This window comes from Rhododendron vialii, chromosome 7a (genome assembly GCF_030253575.1).
Source record: "Rhododendron vialii isolate Sample 1 chromosome 7a, ASM3025357v1".
Taxonomy (NCBI): domain Eukaryota; kingdom Viridiplantae; phylum Streptophyta; class Magnoliopsida; order Ericales; family Ericaceae; genus Rhododendron; species Rhododendron vialii.
Genome location: NC_080563.1, coordinates 38,183,694 through 38,208,119, shown reverse-complemented (window position 1 = coordinate 38,208,119; position 24,426 = coordinate 38,183,694). Strand labels below are relative to the sequence as shown.

Here is a 24,426-nt window from a genome sequence, read left to right as displayed (position 1 = left end):
GGATTGGGAAATCCTATAGTACAACACCCTTGGCGCATACGGACCGTCGATCTCGACAATGAATGGTTGAGATATGGTTTTTAATTTGGGCCGATAATAAAGAAAAATTCACCAATCAAAATTGATTTTAATTTGGACCGTTGATTAATGAGATCGATGGCTGTGTGCTGCACTGCAACCATTTAGTGCATATCTAGATATTTGTATGGAATCAAAATGCATTTGTCCAACCACCGGGTAAATGCTTGCTTTGACTTGTACCAGAAAACACACACACAAACACAAAAAGCATGTTGACATGTTGATTTTGTGGGATTGCCTTTAGGAGGGAAACAAAAATCCCACATTCTTGTTGTAAGTCTATTGTGCAAACAAACAGTAATAATCACTCTTGGCCAAAGTAGTTCAATATCTCTTGAAAGAGTTGTATCTATGGACTATGACTACAAGGTAACCAAGAAGGCTGGTAGCTTGTACGATGATGATCAGGGAGGTCGGAAGTTTGTTGATGCTTTGGTTCGGGAACTTGACGAAGAGCATGAAATCTTTAATGAGTACACTCGCTCATTCTCATTCCAAGCACCAGAAGAGGTTGAAGATAGACTGTTGCAAGTTCTTGCTCCAATGAGTTTACCGGAAGGTGTTGAAGATAATATAATAAGGAAAGCTGTCAACGTAGCTCACTCATTGGAGAATGATACTGTAAACAAAGCGATCAACGTGGAAGTAATCATTCGGCCCCAAGATGTTGGCGAGTCAGATTCAGATGAAGATGAGGAAGATTATGAACAACCGCCGGAGGAACCAACCCCGGCAAGTGAAGAAGCTATCGAAGCGTTGGAGATTTTAACGCTTGACGCACCAGAGCAATGTGTAATTTGTTCGACCACTCTCCATGTGGATGAATCGGGCACTCGTTTGCCTTGCTATCATATCTACCATTACAGCTGCATTGTGCATTGGTTGCGCCAGAAAAACACTTGCCCCCAATGCCGCCACCAGTTACCGACAGATTCGAGGGGAAACTAACTTATTCACTTCATGTGGTTCTTCAAAGGTATGATTTCCTTCCTTCAGGATCTGTGGAAGTTGTGAAAATGAAATACGGAGTACAAGACAAGTAATAGTACACCTTGGTCTTGGCGGCATATGATCGTCAGTGTGCGAGGTTTTCTTTATAGGTTTGCTCTTTGCCCCGTTGAGATGCCTCGTGTTTGGGGTCCTTTTAATCTTCGTAATTTGTTATCAAAAATTATAAAATCTTTCTCTTCCAAAAATAAATAAATAAATACTCCAGTACTACACGTTGTTGCAACAAGTTGTTCCTCACCCCAAAAAAAAGAAAACGCAAGTAAAGAACTACTAATGTTTTTTCTTTTGAACGAAAAAGAAATACCAGTCACGTGTACTCACAGGAATGTTAACCTGGGTGTTCTTAAATAGCAGGGGCAGCTACACTATTAGTTGAGCGAAAAAATTTATTTTCTGCATATAACTAAAATAAATTTTCTCTAACATTATCAGCATGAGATCACTCGTGCGGAGTTAAAATAAACAAAAATTGTAAAATCACCCGCACTTACACAAACATTTGTAGTGCATACCCACCTACATCGTGAATGTATTTAAGTGTTTATGCATCCATATATAATACGAGTATGTGTTTAAGAGCTTGTGTGTGTGGTGAGTATACATTGCAAATGTTTGTGGATATGTGGTGGTAATAAAGTTGTAAACTATTTGCAAGGCCAATTAAATTTGGGTAACTACATAACATAGCCCAGCAGACCAAAATAACCTTCCCAATAAATTTTGGAATCTAAAAAATAACTGGTAAACAAATAAAAGGGGTATCTCCTTATCCATTTTTCTTTTGCTTATAGTAATATATACTAGTGTTTGTAGCACACACGATGCGTGTGCGAGTGATGATGATGAAACCATGCTAGGAAGACACTGAATAACAAAACTGGATTGAATTTGGAAGTTTTATTGGTTTCTTAGACTCAATTTCAGCAATAAAAGAGGAAGCGAATTATGTGCCATTGCACGATCTCCTACATGAACATGGCAATTGTAAGTGGAAAAATCCACTTAGTGCTAAAATAGTGTTTTTGTTGATCGACCTCACATGTCACCTTGCCGGAACCCTAGTTGCAAGACAGACAAGGGTGAGTGCACATTTGCCTCTCGTCGACAAATGAACCCTAATTATCATTAGCTAAGTAATTTGATTGCAATAGACTGCGTATCATTACCTCTTGGTTTACCTTGTATATATAGACGTCCATATGCTTGCTACCCAAGCATGCTCGTAGACCTAGGTTTTCTATCTTGTATAGAAAACCCACAATAGATTGTATTCTCGTTTCCTTATCAGATTACTTCCTTAGTCCCTATGAGACTCTTTCTTATAATAAGCCAAGCATCCTGTCCTCATAAGCTAACTAGCTAATTTACCTTGAATTAAAAACGTTGAAACAGAACAAAAGACACCTTTAGAACATGTGTTTCTTTGGATGGACGGAGTGGATGGATGAAAGACAGCTATGGTTTCTCCAGAATCTCTCTACGCTTAGGGCAGATAACTGTTTGTAACAGCAAGAAATATTTAGGTGGGCTTCTCTGTTTTACCCTAATTTTTTGTCCATACGGTTATTGGTGTTGTGGTTAACTAAATTGTGAAACTTCTTTATTTGGAAGGACAAATGTGAGCCAGTCTCAAAAAGGTGTTCATACCAAAAACTAGAGTGCTCTCCCTTAATGGGGGGGGCAGTTCCTCTCAAACAATATTTAATAGAAATTTTGACACAAGATCTCAGCCGTTGAAATTAATGACGAGATTGGAACGCTCTGACCCCTCTCAGGATCCCTCCCTCTCTCTCCTTCCCCACGAAGTTATCCCCCTCTTCCGCAAAACAACTCCGGCCGACCACTTCTCTGCCCAGACCCATCTCCGGCGACGTAATTTCCTGCTCTGCTTCTATAGTGATACCCTACTCTGGCGAAACACACACTCTCTCCCTCCCCTGCAGCCCGCTCCATAATTCTCCTACCCGGTTTCTATTCGGACGGTTTGATGTACCTCATCGTCAGAATCGTCGCCTAAGTAACATTGTTCATCACTTCGTCGGTGGGTTGAGGGTCCAAAGGAACTAGGATAACTACGTAATAAGAACCCTATACAATTGAATACTCTCGATTTTAAAGAGAAGCTACTGACATAATTAACACCCCCCCCAAAAAAAAAAAAAATAAAATAAATAAAAAAGTGGATAAATTTGTTTGTTGGAAGTTAGATGATCATCTAATTAAACTGGAATAGATGGTCATTGATTTGCTTAAGTATATACTTATGATAATACAAGATGATTTCCTCGCGTGTGAGACTATTCTGGTGTTTGTTCAAATTATGATTACTAGTAATTAGAAATTAGAAACTTTGAAACTTTCCTGTCTAGCTTAGCTTGAATACGTTGATTCTATTCAACCTTATTGCTGTACTCATTACTTCTTCTTCTTCTTCTTCCTTCTTTTTGATTTACAGGTCGCGTGATGGATCTGTGTAGAAGGATGAAAGAGTGCTTGATCGATGTTAGAAGTTAATTGGAACTTTATGACGGTTATCATCAGTATTACTACTACTTACTTATCCTTTAATATCACTAGTGTTATTTTGTTGAACTGGTTTAATTAGCTGGATATTTGCAGGTTATGTGGTTTAACTAGTACTGGTTTAATTTGGCTTTGTTTCGCTATGTTATTGAGACGAAATGTACGTATTTACTCGTGGATCGAGTTGCATCTTATCATGCTGGATGGTATCGAAAACTTATTTATGAACTTTTCTATGACCTTATTTGGTTTGAGCTTCTTTATTTTTAGTACTGGACTTTCTCTAACTCTCTAACCTTTTTTTTTTTTTTGCAAGACCCATATATCCCACATCGGAAATCTAATCCTGGTTTTATATATATACTAGTGAATGCCCGTGCCTGAAGGCACGGCGCAACACATTTTGAAGACAACTAAAGCTACGGGTCGAGCAATGAGCAAAGGGATGGCATGTTGAAAAAAATGGGTAGGAACAAAGTAAAATACGGTATATTTTTGTTGTTGCAAAACTTTAATATGCTAATTACCTATGCCTGCAGCACTCCGCAACAAAAAGTTTTATTTGTTAAGCCTCTACCCGTGTGTACATCACTACCAATGATAATCCTAATCACATATACCGAGTTAATTGTATTGATAGGATACACACTGAACTATATTAATCCAAACCACAAAACTCAAAACCAATACCATGTTGCATTCATAGAATCCAATTTTAACATACATAAAAAATCTAAAAATTTATATAGAGTCAAATCTGATACACTACGTAGGGAAAAAAAAAGGTGTTCAACATAGATCTTATTGTCTTGAAATTTGTCTCTCCATCCGCCTCCCAAGAGTTTTTGTACCAACGCATATCTACTTCATCCAAAAAGCACAATTAGGAACATGAATAACAGCCTAAAAAAATAATTAATGAGCAAAAATTTCTTCTTGTAAAAGTAAAATGATGACTAATAATAGTTACCTTAATTCTATATCTTGTTTATTCGTCTCTCAACACCATCATGGTACGATCATGACCTTTGTAGATATGCTTGTGAATATATTTAACAGATTTTATTCTAAGACAAACTTCCACATTGATATGAGAATTATATTTTCTCGAAAGGTATGTATTGTATGACACCACATCCCTTTTATCAATTCGTTGACCCCTTACAGTATAAAGGGAGTAAAGTAATAATGGCATTGGTAGGCATACCCCATGCATAAAAATACGATTAACTTCTTGCTCATCATGAATCACCACAATTACATTTTTTTCTCGAAGACACGCAACCTTTGTACTAAAAAAATAAAACAAAGCAAATATGAATCAAATGTATAAAATCAGATTAAGCAATGCAATTGAGTAAATAGTTCTTACATTTTCTGCAAGTTACCGTCGAGCTGCATAAGAAATTGAAGAATTCACCGAATGCATAGGAAACAATTAATTTGATTATTACGACCAAGGTATAAAATGAAACGGTTCAACTCACATGGGCATAGACGCTTAGATTGTCCATGATTAGTTAAGTCCCAAGAAGTTATCTGAAATTTGAAAGAGAGTAATAGTCAAAAGTTATCATGGGAATAACAACAGAAAGCATTTTAAAGATATATATAGACTCCCATAATATTAAATGAGTGACAAAAAAAAAAGGAACACAAAACTCCAGTTTGCGATGTGTTTGGTTAACATCGTAATATTTTCATCGATGCATATATATGGTAATGTTTAAAAGAGTGTAAATAACAACACATGTTCTAATGAAACGAAGTTTAAAAAAATGAGAAAAAAGGTTTACAATTACTTCATTTGTTAATCTTGCAAAAAAATATTGTTTTGACAACTATCAAGGGAAAAAAGAATAGGGTGTTGCTGTTAAAAAAAAAAGAATAGGGCGTTAATTAGTTTTGCACTCTTTCTTTTCCTATGTCAAAAAAGAAAAAAGAAAAAATGAAAGGTTTGAAATAGCAAACGTTTGATCTAACTGTTAAAAAAAACGTTTGAAAACCACCCTAATTTTCGGCATTAATTCTCTGAATCACAGGGATCCATTCTTACCCGGAAATGTGACTGTAAGCATTATTTTCCAATTTATGTGATAATCAATAGAAGTTTAAATGTCAATATTTGGTAAATATGGTAAAAAATCAAATCCCTGAATCACAGGGAATCAATCTCATGCATCCTTTTAAATGTGGTAAAAAATTAAATCCCTGAATCACAGGGAATCAATCTCATGGATTCTTTTTTTTTTTTGATTAGCCGGTTACCAAAATGTGATGATGATAACCCTTGAACAACCAACAGTCTAGATTTATAGAGGGGACATTCTGATCCGTTGGTTGTCTTTTGGATTCAAACACAGTCCTCCCTTATCGACTTTGTAAAGAATGATGAAGGAGTCAGCATGCATGTTCCAAACAACAAATAAAATTGGCCATGAACCTAATTAAAACGTTTATAAGTTTAACAACAAAATCATTGTGAGTGCTCAACATGAAAAAGGATAGCAATCCAAAAAAAAATTGTAGTACCTCGAATTTAAGCTCAACGCAAGAATTCTCTAAATATATTTCTTGTGATCTTTCCTGTAGTAAAATAATAGAAAGTAAGAAGATGGTAGAATAAACAACAAAAGAAAGTAAGAAGATGGTAGAATAAACAACAAAGTTAGGATTAACGCAAAAGACCCATGCAAGGTTGTCAAAAAAAATAAAATTCTCGCACACTCATATTTTTCCTTCCAATTTTCGGCAAAAGAAACCCAATATGAAAATTGAACTTGCATGAGAAATGAAAAAAATCCTTTGATGTTTGAATCCCTTGCAATAAAACTAAAAAAAATTAGTCAAGAAACTCCTAATTTACGGCAAAAGAAACCCAATATGAGTAAAACTCGTCCGATTAAAAAATCAAACTTGCATGAGAACTGAAAAAATCAAATTTATATCACTATCGGTAATGGTCGTTCAGGAAGTTGTTTTTGGCAAAAGAAACCCAATATGATTAAAAATCGTTCAAGAAAGAAATCGAACTTTAATGAGTATTAAAAAAAATCGAACTTACCTTACTATAGGTAATGGTCGTTCAGAAGTTGGAGGACATGGAAAATCTATGCATGTGACAAACAAACCCAAAAAATGTGGACTTCTAAATAGAAGGTATCAATTGCACACAGTAGATTGGTCTTCTAAGAAACGGGGACTTCTAAAACGTAGTGATAAGTTTAAATCTTCTAAAATTTAAATCTTATGTGATAAGGAAATCACATGGAACCAATCACTCACACATTCCTAAATAGAAGGTATATTCCTTTTAGGTTGTGGACTTCTTATATATTTTACCTAATGCCTAAATAGGAGGCGGAAATGACTCATTATATACAGTTTTGTCTATATCCCAAGTGATATGTACGCAATTCTCCTTTTAAAAAGGCTAAATCAATTACCTATGGATTCCTTTTCAATTATCGATCTATGGATTTAAAATAGACTAAATCAATTCCATATATATACGTATTCTCCTTTTCAGTTTATAATTGATCCCATAAATCATGAGATTTCAAATGTTTGGAGATACATACAAATTGAATTTTAATTAGAAGGGCCAAATGTTTTCTTTTTAATCGGAAGGAGTATTTTAGGTTTCATTTCATTAATTCTTTTCAAATATGTCGCTGGCTATACTACCCGTATATACGAATTCAAAAACTAATTCCGTTTAAAAAATATGTACCAATCTAATGGTCCAAAATATATGGATTCAAGGGATGAAATATTTACCCACCAAATCAAAGATTTAATAACTAAAAGAATTCGTTGAAAGATTTAACAAAAATCTACTGTAATTAAGCAATTGTCTTGGCCAATTAGCTTTTGCCACTAATTAAGCAATTACGGTGGTGTTCCAACTAAACAAAAGGAAGGTTTTAGAAAAAGGAAGATAATTTCAAGCCCAAAAATTATCTGTATACGCAAATAATTTTTCTACCAATATGGGTCTTGTTTGATAGATTTCATTGAGATCTTTTATACGGTGTAAGAAAAATCAAAAAAATATTTTTCATTTTCATTATATTTGAGTTTGAAAATTGAAAAAAAAAAAGTTTTAAAAAAGTAAGGTTATCTAGAACACCCCCTACGTTTACTCCCCAATTATCTTCCAAAATAGAAAATAGAAGGGGAATGTGTGATTAGAAAATGGTCAAAAAAAGTTATCAATTTACGGACATGCCATTTTGTAGAATGGAGGGTAGAGATTTATGCAGGAGGAAGAGATAAATCTGGAGCGTTGGTTATCTTTTGAATTCAAACACAGCTCTGTTTTATTATATATATATATATATATATATATAAAAGCTACTACTAGTAATTTGGTTAAACCTTTTAGGGTCATGAGGTTATACTCCAGAAAGTTTTTGGGAAGCTTAGGTTTTGACTTTAATATTTGCGCACATTTGGCATTGCATCATGCATGTGTTAGTAGACGTCCAGGTCCCGAGAGTCCTATATGCATGTGAGCCGTCACTATTTTTATTTGTTGTAACTCTTCATCTACATTATGATCTGTTATATGATATTTGAAGTTTAGTGTGATATATGGATCGTACACCATGCATGTTGCATGTGTCCAGTCGACAGTTACTGAACCAGTGATCTATATCTACATGCATGGGTACGTGTTTCACTTTGGTTTCGGATAATGGTGCGTATATGCCTGTATGGAAAGAACTTATACTATGCACAAGAAACTCAATGAGCGATTCTGATTCACTCTTATACATTTCCCACTAGGTTCTACTGCATATCGAATTGAATTACATGTTGGTAATTTATGTAATTTTTTACGTTCATCTATCTTTCTGGGTCATACTTCGTAAGAGGTGTTGATATTCATGAATCATGATGGAAAAAACTACGATACTTACACAAGCACAAATCATATGCATCCGTATAATTAATTAAATCATTGGAAGACGTAATCAAACTATTGGGAGTTGTAACATAGTTTAGCTAGGCATAACATTTTAGACATAACCAAAACTATTGAGAGGCGTAACCGGTAATAACGTGCACCTTAACCATTGAGAGACATAACCTTAACTATTGAGATGACATAACCTTATTCATTGAAAGACGCAACATTTTTAGTTATACTGAATGTGCACCTGTACCATAACCATTCTCATCTGTAGAAATTGTTCATAAATCCGGAATTGAACAGTCACATAAAGTTAAATCCACATAGAAGAATTAAGTTTAGCTCTATTTTGACAGAAATAAAAAATAATACGGAGTAAACGGTGGCTAATATTTCTCTTGTCTATTAAAATCCAACGAAGAACGATGCTAACTTAATTTGTCTTTTACTTTAATCTGTATTTTCTATAATACTGTTTGTTTGTTTTTTTGAACAGTAACTTTTTTTAATCGATTTTTGAAAGAACATACAAAGATTAAAAGGATCGAAGACACAATGACATCACAACAAAAAATAATAGATCTCAACAAAATTGACACACCTATAAACCTTGACAATCATATGATGCCCAGACCCAAAGACAAGATGGCAAGACACGAGCCTAAAAAACAAGAGAATGCCCAAAGCATAACCCTCAAAAACACTTACCCTAAACAGCAAAAGAGATCCCTTCTTAGGCCCCGTTTGATAAGAGGTTTGAGGGTTGGGATTAGAGTATTAATCCCATGGGAGTATTAATATTCTATTTGGTAACAAAAAAAGGTCCGGACTATTAGTCTATTGGAATGTCCAAGCCGGCCAATAGGGGATATTCCTAATACTCCGTAAGACTTGATATTCATAATCCAATCCCAAGTCTCAACCCCTTCTCATTACCAACTCTTTCTCTTTACCAATTTCTTCTATCAATCAAATCTCATCATCTAATCTCATCGCAAACAAACATGATATTAATAATCCTATCTTCTAATCTCATCTCAACCAAGCACACTCATTATTAATCCATTCTCATTAACAATCCTTTCTCATTACCAATGACAATCTTAATCTCATCTCCTTACGAATCTCATCCATCTATTACTGTTATCAAACGAGGCCTTAGTTCTTTCGTTAGATAACTTTATTGAACTTTCCCATGATTTCCTCCACTGACTTCACCTTTCTTTTATCCTTTCTTCTCCCTCTTTTCTTAATTGGATTAAGACTTCTTCCTCCTCCTTTCTATAATACTATTAATCCTAATTTACCCTATTTTAGGGGACGTGAGAAGGAAGATGGGTGCTTACAGAAATCAAATTCTGTCTATGTGCATGAGAGTATAAAAGAAACACCAACTGTACTCCACTCCACTTATGTATGCGGTTGTTTGATGACCCAAATTTACCATTTACAACTGAATAGATTAAGTAATGAGTGATTAAGTGGGTTTGATAATCACACTTTACACACACACACACACACACACACACACATATATATATATATATATATATATATAGAGAGAGAGAGAGAGAGAGAGAGAGAGAGAGAGAGAGAAGAAGAAGAAATAAAATAAGGGGGTGATTATTCGCAGCCCCGTATTTTCTCCCATAGCCGGTTAAAAATTTTCAATTATACTCGACAGTTAGTTATCGAAATTGAGATACATTTTCAGTATACAATTACCGAAATATAATATTTTTTTCAACAACTATTTACCAAAAATGTATGTTCGGCAGTTGTTTACCGAAGGTTGAATATATTTTCGACATATAGTTACCAAAATATAATCTTGTTTTCAACAGTTATTTATCGAAATGTTATGTATGATTTTCAACAACTATTTACGAAATGTAGTGGGCTAAGGGAGAAAATACGGGGTTGCGAATAGTCGCCTCCTAAAATACTCTAAGAAACAAAGAACTTGAGGATAAAAATGACAAATGTAGGTAAATGTTTGTGGCATTAAACAAAATCCTCGTGGCAGTATCGCTCGCCGCCGTTATTTTAGGTACTATAATAATAATACCCTTAAGATCACTACAAAAGCCACATACAAAGAATTAAAACAGAAACAGCAACATTATACAGACTCCACCTAATCTATTGTCCAGAATGAAATCTGGTCCTGGGATGAGACCTTGTGCTGGAAGACCCGTTGGTGCTGGAAGACCCGTTGATTCCTTTCAATCCATGATTTATACTATACAAAAAAAGTGGCTAGCGCACTCATCGAGATCCAACTACTGAAACCAACCTCATTTAATTAGATGCTGAATATACCATGCAACCGCGGTTGTAAAAAAAAAAAATATACCATGCGACCACATCAGTCAAAGAGGAGGGGATTTGGACGTTAGAAGATTTTTCCCACACTGAGAGAGAGAATGGACACTCGAAAAACAAATGGTGGTGTGTCGACTCCTGGCCATCATTACAGAAGGTGCAAGCATCTTCCTGCACATTCATATATACCCCCGCCCAAAAGATGATAGCCTGTTTAATCTCTGTTAGCCGGACTGCTAACCAAATTATTAAGGAAAAAAAAGACCAACGATGGACATTTCTACTGTACCGGATTACCTTCGACCATTGCAGGACAGGAAGCTTAAGCCTAATTGCTTCCCATGCAGAGCAGAGTGCTCAGAAAAACCAGTAGGATCGGATGAGGAAGCCACATATATATAACTGAAACCATCTTATCACAATCTGGCTTAAAGTCAGGAGGGGTTTGATCGATCCATGCATGATAGTTTTTGGGTGATCCTATTCCTTTGCCTAGGTCACCTAGCTAGCTCCAGTCCCCTTATGAACAATAATCAAGGAAACCTTCGAATGCAAAGACCTACCAAGATTAAAGACTACGTACGCTCTCACCAAACCTATTGAAAAGGGGGCCAAGTGGATGCCAAGTTTCAAGCCACAGGAAAGTATCCTCAAAATTACCAATTAAATTAAGTACTTAATCATATCTAGGTTGCACCAAACTTCTAATTAAGATTCAGCACCTTTCGCATAGTCCATGAGGCATCATTTGGAATGTCCATGGACCATAAACATTGCCCCTTTATAATTAATTAATGTGTGAACGAACCGACTTCACCCAAAGCGTATCCGCTTTTTTTGCAAAAAGCATAAATATGCCGGCCCGGAGAATTGTAGCTTTATTCCATTATATTGAAACTTCAAATACAGTGCTACTAATGGAACTTGGTTGGAGACTTCCGAAGGAAAATGAAGCTCTATGGGCATGGGTTTTGAGTAGGGGTGGCAAATTGAACCCAGACCTATTAAGAAATCTAAACCCATCTACTAGAAAACAAATCCAACCCAACCCATTTATTAGTTGGGTTAAAATGAGTCTCAACCCATCTAACCCATTATTAATTGGGTCATAGTTGGGTCTTAATTGGGTCAACTTAAATGACCCAATAAGTCATAAACATGACCAAAAAAAAAAGCCTTCATCAGCCACAAATTACTCCTCGTTAATTAAGTGTACTGTTTCCAATTCAAAGTCATATGAGTTTTACTTAATCACTGTTAATGACAATATTGTCCGCCCTCCATGTATACTACTCCCCCATCCCCAATTTTTTGGTCCTAATTAACTTTTCATTTTTCACTGTCCAAAAAATATTGTTCATGTAACGCCCCAAATTTCGGAACATTAATAAAAACATTTAATAGATAATTTTTCTAATTAAAATTTAGAGATTTAATACATCACTGTTTCAAAAGCAAATGTCATCATAGTACAACCATATCGAATTAAGTTTAAGTAGTCAAATTTGACCAAATATTACAATTCCCCAATTAAACTCTAAAGCTTCCAAAATAAAGTTGACTTAAATTAAATCAGAGTGACTACACATACGGAAACCAAGGTTCTTCGACTCCCTCCTTAGTAGCGTTGACTCCAGTTGGATTGTACAACGTTTCTGTTTTGTCTTCAGTACTTGGCGTTCGAGTTACCAGGGCAACATAGTGCCGTGAGCGATGAAACTCAGTAGCCAAAACCCACCCGAAACCCATAACTTACAAACAAAGCATGTACAATACTGTTAAAGTAAGAACAATCAAAGTAGCAAGCGATCAATTTTAATTACTAGCCTTTAACTTAGTGAAATCTAGAATTTCAACCTTTGAGAAACATCCTCCCATGTTAACCACTAGGACTATGGCCACTCGTGATACCGCTCCCCCTTGCTTGCCCTAACCGGGAGCCCCGATGAAACGGCCTAAGTTATTTACTTAGTCGGAGTCATTGGCCGCCTTGCAAAGATGAATTCCCCAGGGAACTAACTGTAACCACTGGGCCCACAAGGAACTAACCGTAACCTTGGGAGTATATAGACCATAACTTGGTACTATAATACATATCACCATTTTATCTCCTATTCAAACAGAGCGATCACGCAATGCCATATCCTAAGGTTTCGAATCGACAATCAACTGCCATACCCTGGCTTCATTTCTCTTCTCCCAAACTGGACTCTGTGGATAACCTCCAACAGATCCGAATTCACTGGATAACCTCCAGTGAATCCCATTTAAACATCATTCCTCTGGCTAACAGCCAATCACATCATCTCCTATTTTCTGATTTCCTTTAACTTAAAAATCGTCTATGTGATCTTCTATGTACGTACACCAATCTCCAGTGAGCCTAATGTCCATTCTAAGTTCTCGTGAAACAGAGTGAACAACCATCAAACATTATAATTCACAACATGAAAAATCATTTTTCTTTTTACAACATAAAATTTATCTAACAATGCCAAGGAGGTTTGGATTTCAATAAAAAGCAAAATGATTATTGTACATTTAATCGTGCCATAAACTTATCATGCAACAAAATTAATTATTCGGTACACTAATCATGCGATAAAATTAATAAAAGAAGAATATTAAAGTTAATCCTCTTGTTTCTCTTTTCATTTTTCAGAACCAAAAATCTATGTCAATTCTATATCATTTCGGAGTGTTGACGATATTAATAAAATTTGTATTTACGACAAAACTAGGATCGAACCAGAACTTGTTAACTTTGGGGGCTAAAAATATCATTTCTTCGCATGCTAGGGTGGATTTACAAACTAACTACGAACCAAGGACTAAACTGTAATTCTTCTAAACATATTTTCAAATCTCAGTTGCTGCACAAAATGGAACTACGAAACAGAGGTACGGCCGGACTCGACCCGCGACATCGGGTTCGATTATTTTCATAACGAAACGCGAAATAATCAATGCGGAACATAATATATGTACGGAACATAATATATATTTAGGGAAGTGAGTTCGGACTACCTCTCGTCCGGCGATATGATTTACGGAAAGGTTCGGTGGCGGGTTGGAGCGGTGGTGGAGCTCGGTTGGTGGTGGACCGGTTGATGGAGATGACGATGTACGGTAGCGATTGGAATGTACGGCGGCGGTCGGATTCCGGTGGTGAAGAAATGGACTACGGTGGTGATGCTCGGGGTGGTGATGGAGGTACACGGCTGGGGTTGGAGAATGGAGGAGTGGTGGCCGGCTGAGATTTCTCTCCCTCTCTATCTGCCGAAATGTGTATAGCCTGGGAACAAGAAAATGAAATGGAGAAGGGGAATATAAACTTGGGTTTTGGATTTTTGCATAGGGGATAATAGCTTATGGTTATTGTTGTGTTGTCTCATTGGGAGGAAAAAGGGCAGGAATTTAAGGGATTTGGTTTCCCTCTCTCGGCCGAAACAAATTTGGGCGAAGGATTTGGTACGGAACAATACATGCACACATTAGTAAAATCACTCATTGGGTACGCGCGCACACGATCAATTACGGAAATAAAATTGGTGTGATGACATAAATAATTTTTAGCATTAAATAAACTAACGAGCAAAATAATTTTTTTTTTGTAATTATTATTATTTATTACAAACATCAGGTCTTTACAGTTCATATCTCAGAGTAACGGGCAAAAAGTGTCATGATATAATGAAAATTTTTTGTTTAAAAAAAAAAAGGTGGCTAACAAAATCTCGATCCTTAACCACATCAATTTTTTATTGCTCAATTTACGAATATATTTTTGTGTGTGTATTTGACTCCCAAATTTGCAGAAGAAAAGGATTAAAAAGTAAAATGAAGTGAATAAAAAATAAGCAAAAGCAAACAAAAAAAATGAGCCAGAGAAAAAACTTAGAGCAAATTTTTTTTAAAATGCATCGCACAAATTTTGTATTTCTCGTCCTTCGGACATTTGGTTTGTGATTAACAAAATCTATAAAGACTTCTTTATTTGTTCTAATGCATGTTATTTTTCAGTTTCCTTTAAAAAAAAAAAGTAGCGGCGTTGGATTTAATTTAACGGTACGAGAAAGTCTCGACAATAGTTTCAAAAGTAGGTGAGCTAGGTCAAAATATTTTCTCAAACCACTGGAAAGATTGGTGTATTCATCCGAAACATTTACCCGATATATGTATGGGCACAAATTAGTAAATACTTGTTGATTAGATGGTCCCAATATGGTAATTTTAGTGAACATGGGTATTTTAGTCATTTAGATGTATGTGGGTAATGTGGTCATTTTCGTGTATATGAGTATTTTAGTCATTTAAAAAATTTTAATATATGTGTAATTGGGTTAATGGGTGGGTTGGGTTTGATTTCAAATAAATGGATCAGGTTGGGTATGGCCGTATGGGTAATTAAGCTTATAACTAATGGGTTCTAAATGGGTTAATGACCCATTAAGGACCCAACCCCCTTACAACCTATCCAATTTGACCCAAACCCGCCCATTTGCCACTCCTAGTTCTGAGGAGCAAATATATACAAGATCGAAGAGAATGAAACGCACGTGGTAGTCATTATAGTGGTTCCTTCTGATCCTAGAAAACGTCTGAAAAAACCGCTTCGGAACTACTGAGCAGGGGCAAAAATACGATAAGTAGATACATAATTTCGAGTGTGATCATCAGACAACGAAAAATCAAACAATGACACATAGCGGCTTTTGATAGATTGATCGATGCCCAAAGCACACTTGACAGAAGGAATGAGGCACAAAAGGTGAATTGGTTGCCCCAATGACAAACGAACCGAACCTATGCGTGGGACATTTTGATACGCACCGTAATTAGGAGTAGTTAGTTAGGATTATCGGGAAAAGTGATTAAGAAGATACGCATTCAATCAATTTGTAAAAGTGTGTGACTACTGGATTGAGGAAAAAGGGTGGGATTGGAATTCTTTTGAGCCAACCCTCAACCCAAATACCCTCGAATATCTTGGGAGAAATTGGAGTATTATTATTTTGGTACAGTTTAATCAAGACGTTGACAAACAGGTTTGGGTTCCTTGTTCCCTTGGGCAGTTTACACGCATGGATTTGCCGCCACGTAGTGGTTTTTCGGACTTTCTGTACCATTACACTCCGGTATACCGGTGCTAATTTAAATCTAATGTGCTATATCAGTCAATTCCCTCTGTGTGTCATATTTTATTTGCTACGGACGCTATGTGACCATTACAGCCACTTTATATGCTCTGGCACCAAAACTAATTTTAAAAAATTCATAACCGCTACATACAATACCTATTACCTGCTACCTATCATTCACTACTCTTGCTCCCACTACCACAGCTATACCGTTATCGCCATTTGAAACCATTGGTTCACTGTAGAACAAAAGTTATACTTGTTTTAAAATTTTAATAACTATTTATGATATGGGTTCAGATCTCATCCAGTTTTGTACCCTCCATTATGGTCCATTTAACTGTTGGGATTTACTCCTCAGAAATCTAAGGTCTGCCACGTGCAGGTATATGCACATTTTTCTTCCACTCATAAAACATTTGATACAAATTTTGCGTAGGACCCCACACAAATGATCACATATGTGTGTGTATACATGAGTGGTAGTTTTAGAAGATATAATTTGGGAGACTTAGAGCATCTGCACCAGCATTTTTAAATTTTGGACCAAATTAGAGAGCAAAAAACCACTTTATTACAAAAGCTACTCTTTTTTAAAATATCTACTCCATCAAATTTTTTATATTAAAGTTATTCCATTTAAAATAAGAGGCGACTATTCGCAGTCCCGTATTTTCTCCCTTAACCCACTATATTTCGGTAAATAGTTGTTGAAAATTATACATAACATTTCGGTAAATATGTGTTGAAAATAAGATTATATTTCGGTGACTAAATGTCGAAAATATGTTCAACCTTCGGTAAACAACTGTCGAACATATATTTTCGGTAAATAGTTGTTGAAAAAAATATTATATTTCGGTAATTGTATGCTGAAAATGTATCTCAATTTTGGTAACTAACTGTCGAGTATAATTGAAAATTTTTAACAGATTATGGAAGAAAATATGGAGCTGCGAATAGTCGCCCCCCTAAAAATATTACTTATTTATTCTTAAAAAAAAAAAAAGGCAAAACAAGCAATCTGGCTGGCCCCGTCTCTCTCGTTCTCTCTCTTAAACTTTCTCTCTTTCTTCTCAAACAGCAAACAAAACATGCAATCCCTCTCTCTCTCTCCTACTTTACTCTTTCTTCTTCTCAAACCCAATCCCAAAAAACAACGAACACGGCCACCAACAATCAACCCCCCTCTCAACCACCAATCAACCAACTCGTCTCTCACCGGCAAAATTACCTCATTTGATCAACCCCCATGTCTCTCCAAATCTGTCTCAACCATGGCATCATCTCTTCACAAGCTGAGGTCAAAGTCATCGTTTGAGCCCTAGCGGCCATGGGAGCCGGTGAAGGGGCAGGTGAACAACAAGTGATTAGGTACAGATTAAGTGATAAAAATAGTGGATAGTTTGATGAATAGTGCCTTGCTCAATGAAATAAGGCACGTAGCAAATCTACAATTTTTGCAAAGTAGTGAGGAAGAAAGTGTGGCTGATGCAAAAGAATTTTGGGGGTTTGGCTCTTTATTGTACCATGAAAGGAGAAGTAGAAAGGGAGATGTGGATGCTCTTAAAATATTGTTCCAATCACTCACTAAATGCCACATGTCAACTGTATATGTGAAATAAACTAACAAAAGGCAAAATGGTTTCCACAACACCAACCCATCCTACCGGCTACCAGAATTAAGCACCTCTGGTCAATATTTCTTCCGCACTAAATCGTGGGTAACCTGTGATGCGGGGTGGGTCTGGACTACACTATGACAAAGGGTCCTGCTACATCAACCGACAGGAAGCACCGACAGGAGCCATCAACGGGCACGCGGGCCCGCTCCGAGCTCTGCATGAATGATCCGAGCCGTTCAATAATTTTTTTAAAAAAATGAGTGGGTCTAAAAAAAATCAGCTTAATTACGACTCGATCGAGTACCTACACATATCGGATTTAGCTGATTTTTCATGGGCTCACTCAGTTTTTTCTTAAAAAAAATTAATGAACGGCTCGAATTATTCATGCGGTGCCCAAAAGCCGGTCGGTGGCTCCCGTTGGTTGCTTTAGAATTACCGCTATGACAAAACGAGGTTGTTAAGAAGTTTTTGTTAGGAAACATGTGCAATATGATCGGAAATTCCAGAGTATGATTCCACTAATAAAAAAACGAATTACAGATTGTTATTTCATGAACAGAAACGGAAAAAAAAAGAAGATAATACAGAAATTTGTTACACCGAACCGAGCCCTGAATCAGTCTCCTTAAAACAGATTCACCGCCTCACCGTTGGGTGTTGAAGGTTGACCCTCGTCTGTCTCCCAAGATAGAACGATTAGACCACGGCTATTGGAACACCACCGGAAAGCCGCCTTGGCAAACTGAATACTACGTCTGCCTCTCTCTCATACAAGAACGAACTCAGAGTATACTTGGAGTATTTTGTGGAATTGTGATCAATTCAATACGGGACTGCCCTATTTATACACCTCTGAAAGGATTTGTAACTTCCAGAAATGAATTTAGGACCTTCAATTCACAGCCTTGAATAGGGTAATTCAATACTGAAATTGCCAGAGTGAATTGGTGATTGAAATCTACCATAAACCACACTTTTATGGGGCAATAACTTGCTGAAAACTGCTGGAAATTAAAGGAACAATGAACCCAAAATCGAGACCCTTCGGTAGTCTCGATGATCCTACGAGTGCCCCAATTTCCATTCACTCATCTGAAAATTTCCAACAGTTTTCACTGATATATTCATCGTTATTATTCGAGTCTGAACTTGTGTTTGTTTATTAAAAATTTGTTCAAGATTAATTTGTTACATAATCAACCCAAACTTGAAATTTTTTTTTGGAATTTGTTAAATTTTAAAACCAAAACTTAAACAAGCTACTACTTGACTCGTTTGACTTATTATATATTAAAAATTCAAACTACTGGAGATCGAGGCCGAGTGGAAGTATTAAGGCCCCTTTTCAAAAATAAAATAAAATTTTGCTTCTACTCTTTAACAAATAAAACAAAGCCCTTCCTTCTCCTTCCATTATTTTTTACAACTTACAAACTCGATAACTCCTGTTACCTTTCTTGTTGTTTTTTGATTGAGTCAGCTTGAATGTTCAATCTCAGCAGACAAGTGATTGTATATATCAAAAGGAAAATTGTGATATTTAATTTAGAATCAATCAATCTAAGTGATTTTTGAGATTTGAAAACACGGTGGTTCCACTTTAATAGAGTGTTAAACAAATTTTGTTCTAATTTTTATGGATAATCAAATTTGGAAAAATGTATTTTGCCTTATCCTTTGACTATGCCTTATCCTTTGACTATGGGATGTAAGTACAGTGGTGTTTTTTTTTTTTTTTTAACTAAGAAATAGAGTGATGTTTGACGTTAAATTTTTTTCGTTATAACTCAGCCTCCCGGAATTCTTAATCTTAACTCCGCCACTGCTTGAAATTGACTTGTGTTTGGATTGATTAAATCTCGTTTGAGATCAGCTCATCTCGTAAATAAGCTAAGCTTAAACATATTTTTAAGCTTATTAATGCTTTGTTTGGTTTGTGTTTTGAATTTTTTTTTGAAAAATAGTAGGGGTAATAAGTGAAGAGAGATAGAGAGAGAAATGTTAGAAGTAGGGGAATCTAGGGGGAAGTTATTGAAAAATTCTTTTTGAAATGAAAGAGAACAAGGCATAAGTTATCAAACCAAGTTTGATCAACTGCCTGTTTGACTCGTTTTCACCCCTACGTAAAAACATTCGACATCGTTTAGAGGTTAGTTACAGATTATGCCCTTAAACTCTCACCCTCTACTCCTTTTATATAATCCTACTCCCATATTCTCTCAATTAGAAGCGGTTAACCCCTTCTATCACTCTTCCATTCGGATTTGAGCATTAGACTCTAATATGACATGCAAGTGTCAATAGTTTATGGCCATGATATATATATATATGATACGTTACAACATATTAACGTATAAGACTTTTTTTAATGCATTTATAAATCTCTTTTACTTCTTTTTTAAACTACATCATCTAGTTAATTCGAGAAACATAGTTAATTCAGCCATAAAATAATTTGTAATTTGTGAATATTTCAATTATGAGTCCTAAAATGATTTTATGCTAATATCTCGATGAAGAGAGACATTTTCAGCATGGATTATTCATATGTTCATGTCATAGTGTAATTTAACACCCAAATTAGGATGAAAGAGTAGCAAAAGGGGGTAAACTAAATGATATATTAAGAATCAAAGTGTAGGGTTTCCTAGAGCAGGGGATAAAGTGAAAAAGCTGATAATTTAAGGGGGTAAAATGTCGTTAACCCCCTCCTCTTTTGGCGTGAATGCAGTAGGTATTTTGTTCCCACACTCCCTCTCTCTCTCCCACTCACCCTCAAACAAACCCACCCACATATCGAACGAACGAACGAACGAACGAAGCAGTCCGACGAGACGATTTCACATCAAGGTTCGATCTAACTCTATTCATCCTTTTAACTTAGGTATCCCTACAATTTTGTATGCATATTTCGTAGCGCATTCGATCTGATTTAAGATTTAAGAAGTTGTCGTGATGTATTCTGATTGCGTTTTGGAAATTGTTGATTTCATCGCGCTTTTGATTCGCTTCTTAGGTTTGGCGTTTAATTCTTCGATTTTTCACTTTATATTTCCCTGACAGAGCTTGTAATTTTCTCAATGTCCTTTCCCAGGCTAACCCTAACCCTAACCTACATATATGCGTTCATATCCCTAGTAGTTTATTACTATTGTTTTCCTATTCTCGTATCATGGACAGTTAGGGTTAGGGTTAGGGTTAGTGTTTTTATGTGGAATCGAGATCTCTTTGAGTATATCCAATAATATCGTTGTTAGTCCCAGGAGTAGTTGGTTGTTGGTGCTTGGTTGGTGGTTTTGCAGTTGTATCCAGGGGAATTCCCTTGCTGTGGTTTTCGTTTTGGTTCCTTCTGTTGTTGTAGTTGCCACTGAAGTCCCCATTGTGTTTTTTTTTTTTTCCAGAGAAGAAGTAGACTCAATGGAAACTGATTTTGAATCTACGCTGCCAAATCTCCATGCCTTGTCAGTCACTGAAGCTGTTTCTGAGAAGGCCCACCAGGACAGAATGGATGAAGATGGGGTCGTGGAACATGTTGAAGCACATAACTCTGCCGATGATGATCTGGATTCCATTTCCAAAGTCCATAAAACACGCCGTTACATTGACATCATGGAGATGGCTGAGAAGATGCCCGAGTTATTCTCAACTCGAGGAATTGTGTTGGAAGAAGATGCAGGCTTGCAGCTGATAGCAGATTGTTTTGCATTGCGGGGTGATATTCTTAGAGACATTGGTAAACTCTACAAGTTTATCCATGGCAAGTATCGTTCCAGGTTTCCGAAACTCGAATTGTCTGGTCTTTCCTTGGAAACGTATGCTCAAGTGGTTAAAAAGGTTGGGAATGAAATGGATCTAACCCTTGTTAACCTGAATGGGGTTATGTCCCCATTTATGATTAGCGGTTTCTTAAAGAAAGCGTTGACTCCTTGTGGCAAGCCGCTTCCAGATGAAGTTCTCCGGAAGGTGTTTGATGCGTGCAATCGACTTCTTGTTTTATTCTCAACTGAAAGTTCAGTTTACGCATTTGTGGATAAAATAACTGAATATATAGCGCCAAATCTTTTTGCGCTTCTTGGGAGTTGTCTTACTGGTAACCTAATTATGGCTAGTGGCGGTCTTTCACCATTAGCTAACATCCCAGCCGATAATTTCAGCCTTCTGGGTCCCAAGAATATCACGAATTTGGAAAGGTTTCTAACTGAAATGCCGCAATTTGATTGGCTTGAGGATACAGACTTTTTGCTTAGGGTTCATTCTGGTTTGGAGTTCCATGTCTACCGAAAGGTTGCTAAGAAAATCACAGATGCAGCGGGCGTAGACTGTAGGAAAGAAGATCCAACAGGCAAAACAGGGAAATGCATGAGAGATGTGATATTTATGGAGATTGAAAGATGGATTAAGGAGCCCTACTACGGCGGCTATGAGAGGAAGAAATCTAAACGTCGTGAAGATCCTCTTTCCAAACTGAAGCAAAAGAAGAGATATGCTACCATGAGGAGGATGCAGAAAATAAAGGAGTTGATCGAATTGGAGCGGATGGGATTTGTAGCCCCTAGGGATGCAGGACGCCAAGCTGGTATTGGGCAAGTTTCGTCACAGATCAGCTGCCCATGAGAGCAAGCTTCATGCCAAAAGGAATTACGGAAGCTGTGGTGCGCTTCCTGCTGCCTCATGACCGTCTGAGTGAAGTCAAGTTTCTCTCTCTCTCTCTCTCTTGTTTTTATTTTTTTATGTTTTTCCCTTTTTTGCATTTGTTTAAAGTTTAAACATTGGGAAAACTGTGTGTGTTAGTAAAGATATGGATCTGCATAAATTATTTCAGGTTTGGTTTATGGGTGATTTGACTGGAGCTGCATAATGCACTTAAAAAAGGAGCATTACTTCAAGTACCTTACGCGGGGTGTAGTTCAAATTTGGTATGATACACGATTCCAGTAGAATGGGAGCAGTGTGGTGTTCTCCTTGTGCTGCATGCCTGCATCGTGTATGCATTATTTGCATATCCATTACGGAGATGTGTCATCCCTTGGTCCGTGTCATTTGAATTCCTTGGTCTACTTATTACGTGATCAAAATGAAACAAATTGTAGGCTCTGTTTGTTTGGGCGTAAAATGTTTTACCTATTTTCAGGTGTTTGGTTGTATAGAAAATGAGGAAAACATTTTCCACTAATTAGATGAAAATGACTTGCCCTTAGCTCTCTAATTCCACCATCGTAACCGCACCCACCCACCCCCCCCCCCCCCCCTGTGCCAACCGAACACTGGAAAATAGAAGTTTGAAGTTTATTTTCTGAAAAATCATTTTACATGGAAAACATTTTACGTCGAAACAAAACGGAGCTGTAATGTGTCACCATTCTTTTGCCTGTAGTTGCATTCAAGTATCTCAGAACCAGGGAAGGCTTATGGTTATGTATAGCCCTTAATGCCATAGATTTAGTTCTTGATTATTGAATAATTTGATGGGTGAACGGGAGACCAAGGAATCGGAAAACCCAAATCCCCCTTCCCCTGCAATCCATCTATATGAAGCACATTCCACCCAAACCAAAAGCCCTCCTCTCCCTGACCAATGGATCGTTATTTCTCCATTACTCCGCCGCCCTCAAATCCCTTTAATTAATCACCAACAGCTTAGACCGTCTAGTCTGTCCAAGGGTTGCACCACAAATCAGCGTACTGTGATCTGCGTGCGGGGGTCAGACTCTGGAATTCATTCCCAATAGCAATGGCAGGGAGGGTTTTCTGCTAGTATTTTCTTCAGTAAGTTGTCTGTTGTCCTCTATTGGCTTGGATGTCTTGGTCAAAATATACTTCGTAGTATTTGTTACATAATTCATTCCTGCAAGTAGGTGTTTTGTAATCTTGTCTCATTCTTTAGAGTATGCAAAAAAGATCGACTCGTCCTCCAATAGTGAATATTAGTTTCAGGTATTGGCACTATGAGAAGTATCAGATACGCATCTACGATATCAATATTGGACAGGACTCGCTAGTAAAGGTACCCGTGCTTCATAGACGTTAGTTATTATGCATTTTCATCACCTGGACCTTGCAAGATATTTGTTGTACTTGGTGTAAATTTCTGGGGCATCAATTCCTACTTAGGAGATATCCGTGCTTGGTATTCAAGGAATGGTGCACTTGGCACTTAGCATGGCACGAAAGTGATCAACAGTTGAAGAGTAGCTGTTCTTCTAGTATTTTCATTGTGGTGATATGTTTTTTTCCTGAACTTCTTAGTCAGTGATGTTATTGAAAATACTAGTGATTTTTTTGCGTTCATTCTGTGTTTATGTTGCATTGATTGGAGTAATATTAGTATAATGGATTTACCGTTTATGCATATCACTGGTACTTCTTCTAAATGAAATGTTGGGAACTGGATTGGAGCCGAGCTTGCAGCTTTATAAGAAATGATTTTGCCACTCCTTTTTTTGTTAATGTCACTTCCCTGCAAGTATATTTTTGCACCAAAAATACACTTGCAGGGGAGTGGCGTTAACAAAAAAAGGAGTGGCAAAATCAGCAGCCCTTATTATTCTATAAGTCATTCGATCTATTGTAGAAGCCCATCTACTTAACCACACAGTAGGCTAATAATTAATAGTATCTGTTTAGTGATGAATTCGGGAACTTCTACTCCAGATTCTTTTCTGTGGATATGTTTTCCTCTTTTGAGAACAAGAATTAGTATTTTTTTTTTTTTTTGGCACATTCAAAACTCTACTCACGAATTGTACTCGTCCTTTGAAACTCTATTTCGACTAGATAGATCTAGATGCGGATCAGAAAG

At 36.7% G+C, this 24,426-nt stretch overlaps 1 protein-coding gene across 2 annotated transcripts; it reads left to right on the top strand.

Annotated features, from left to right (window-relative positions):
- Positions 1 to 20,350: 20,350 nt before the first annotated feature.
- Positions 20,351 to 22,448, top strand: LOC131333510 (U4/U6 small nuclear ribonucleoprotein Prp31 homolog). Of its 2 annotated transcripts, none has more exons than XM_058368072.1 (2): positions 20,351 to 20,477; positions 21,029 to 22,448. In XM_058368072.1, exon 2 carries the CDS (start codon positions 21,045 to 21,047, stop codon positions 22,239 to 22,241), a length of 1,197 nt encoding a protein of 398 aa, XP_058224055.1. In that variant the 5' UTR covers positions 20,351 to 20,477; positions 21,029 to 21,044; the 3' UTR covers positions 22,242 to 22,448. The 2 variants fall into 2 exon arrangements, with proteins under 2 accessions (XP_058224055.1, XP_058224056.1); XM_058368073.1 differs by having other exon boundaries at positions 20,376 to 20,511.
- Positions 22,449 to 24,426: the final 1,978 nt, after the last annotated feature.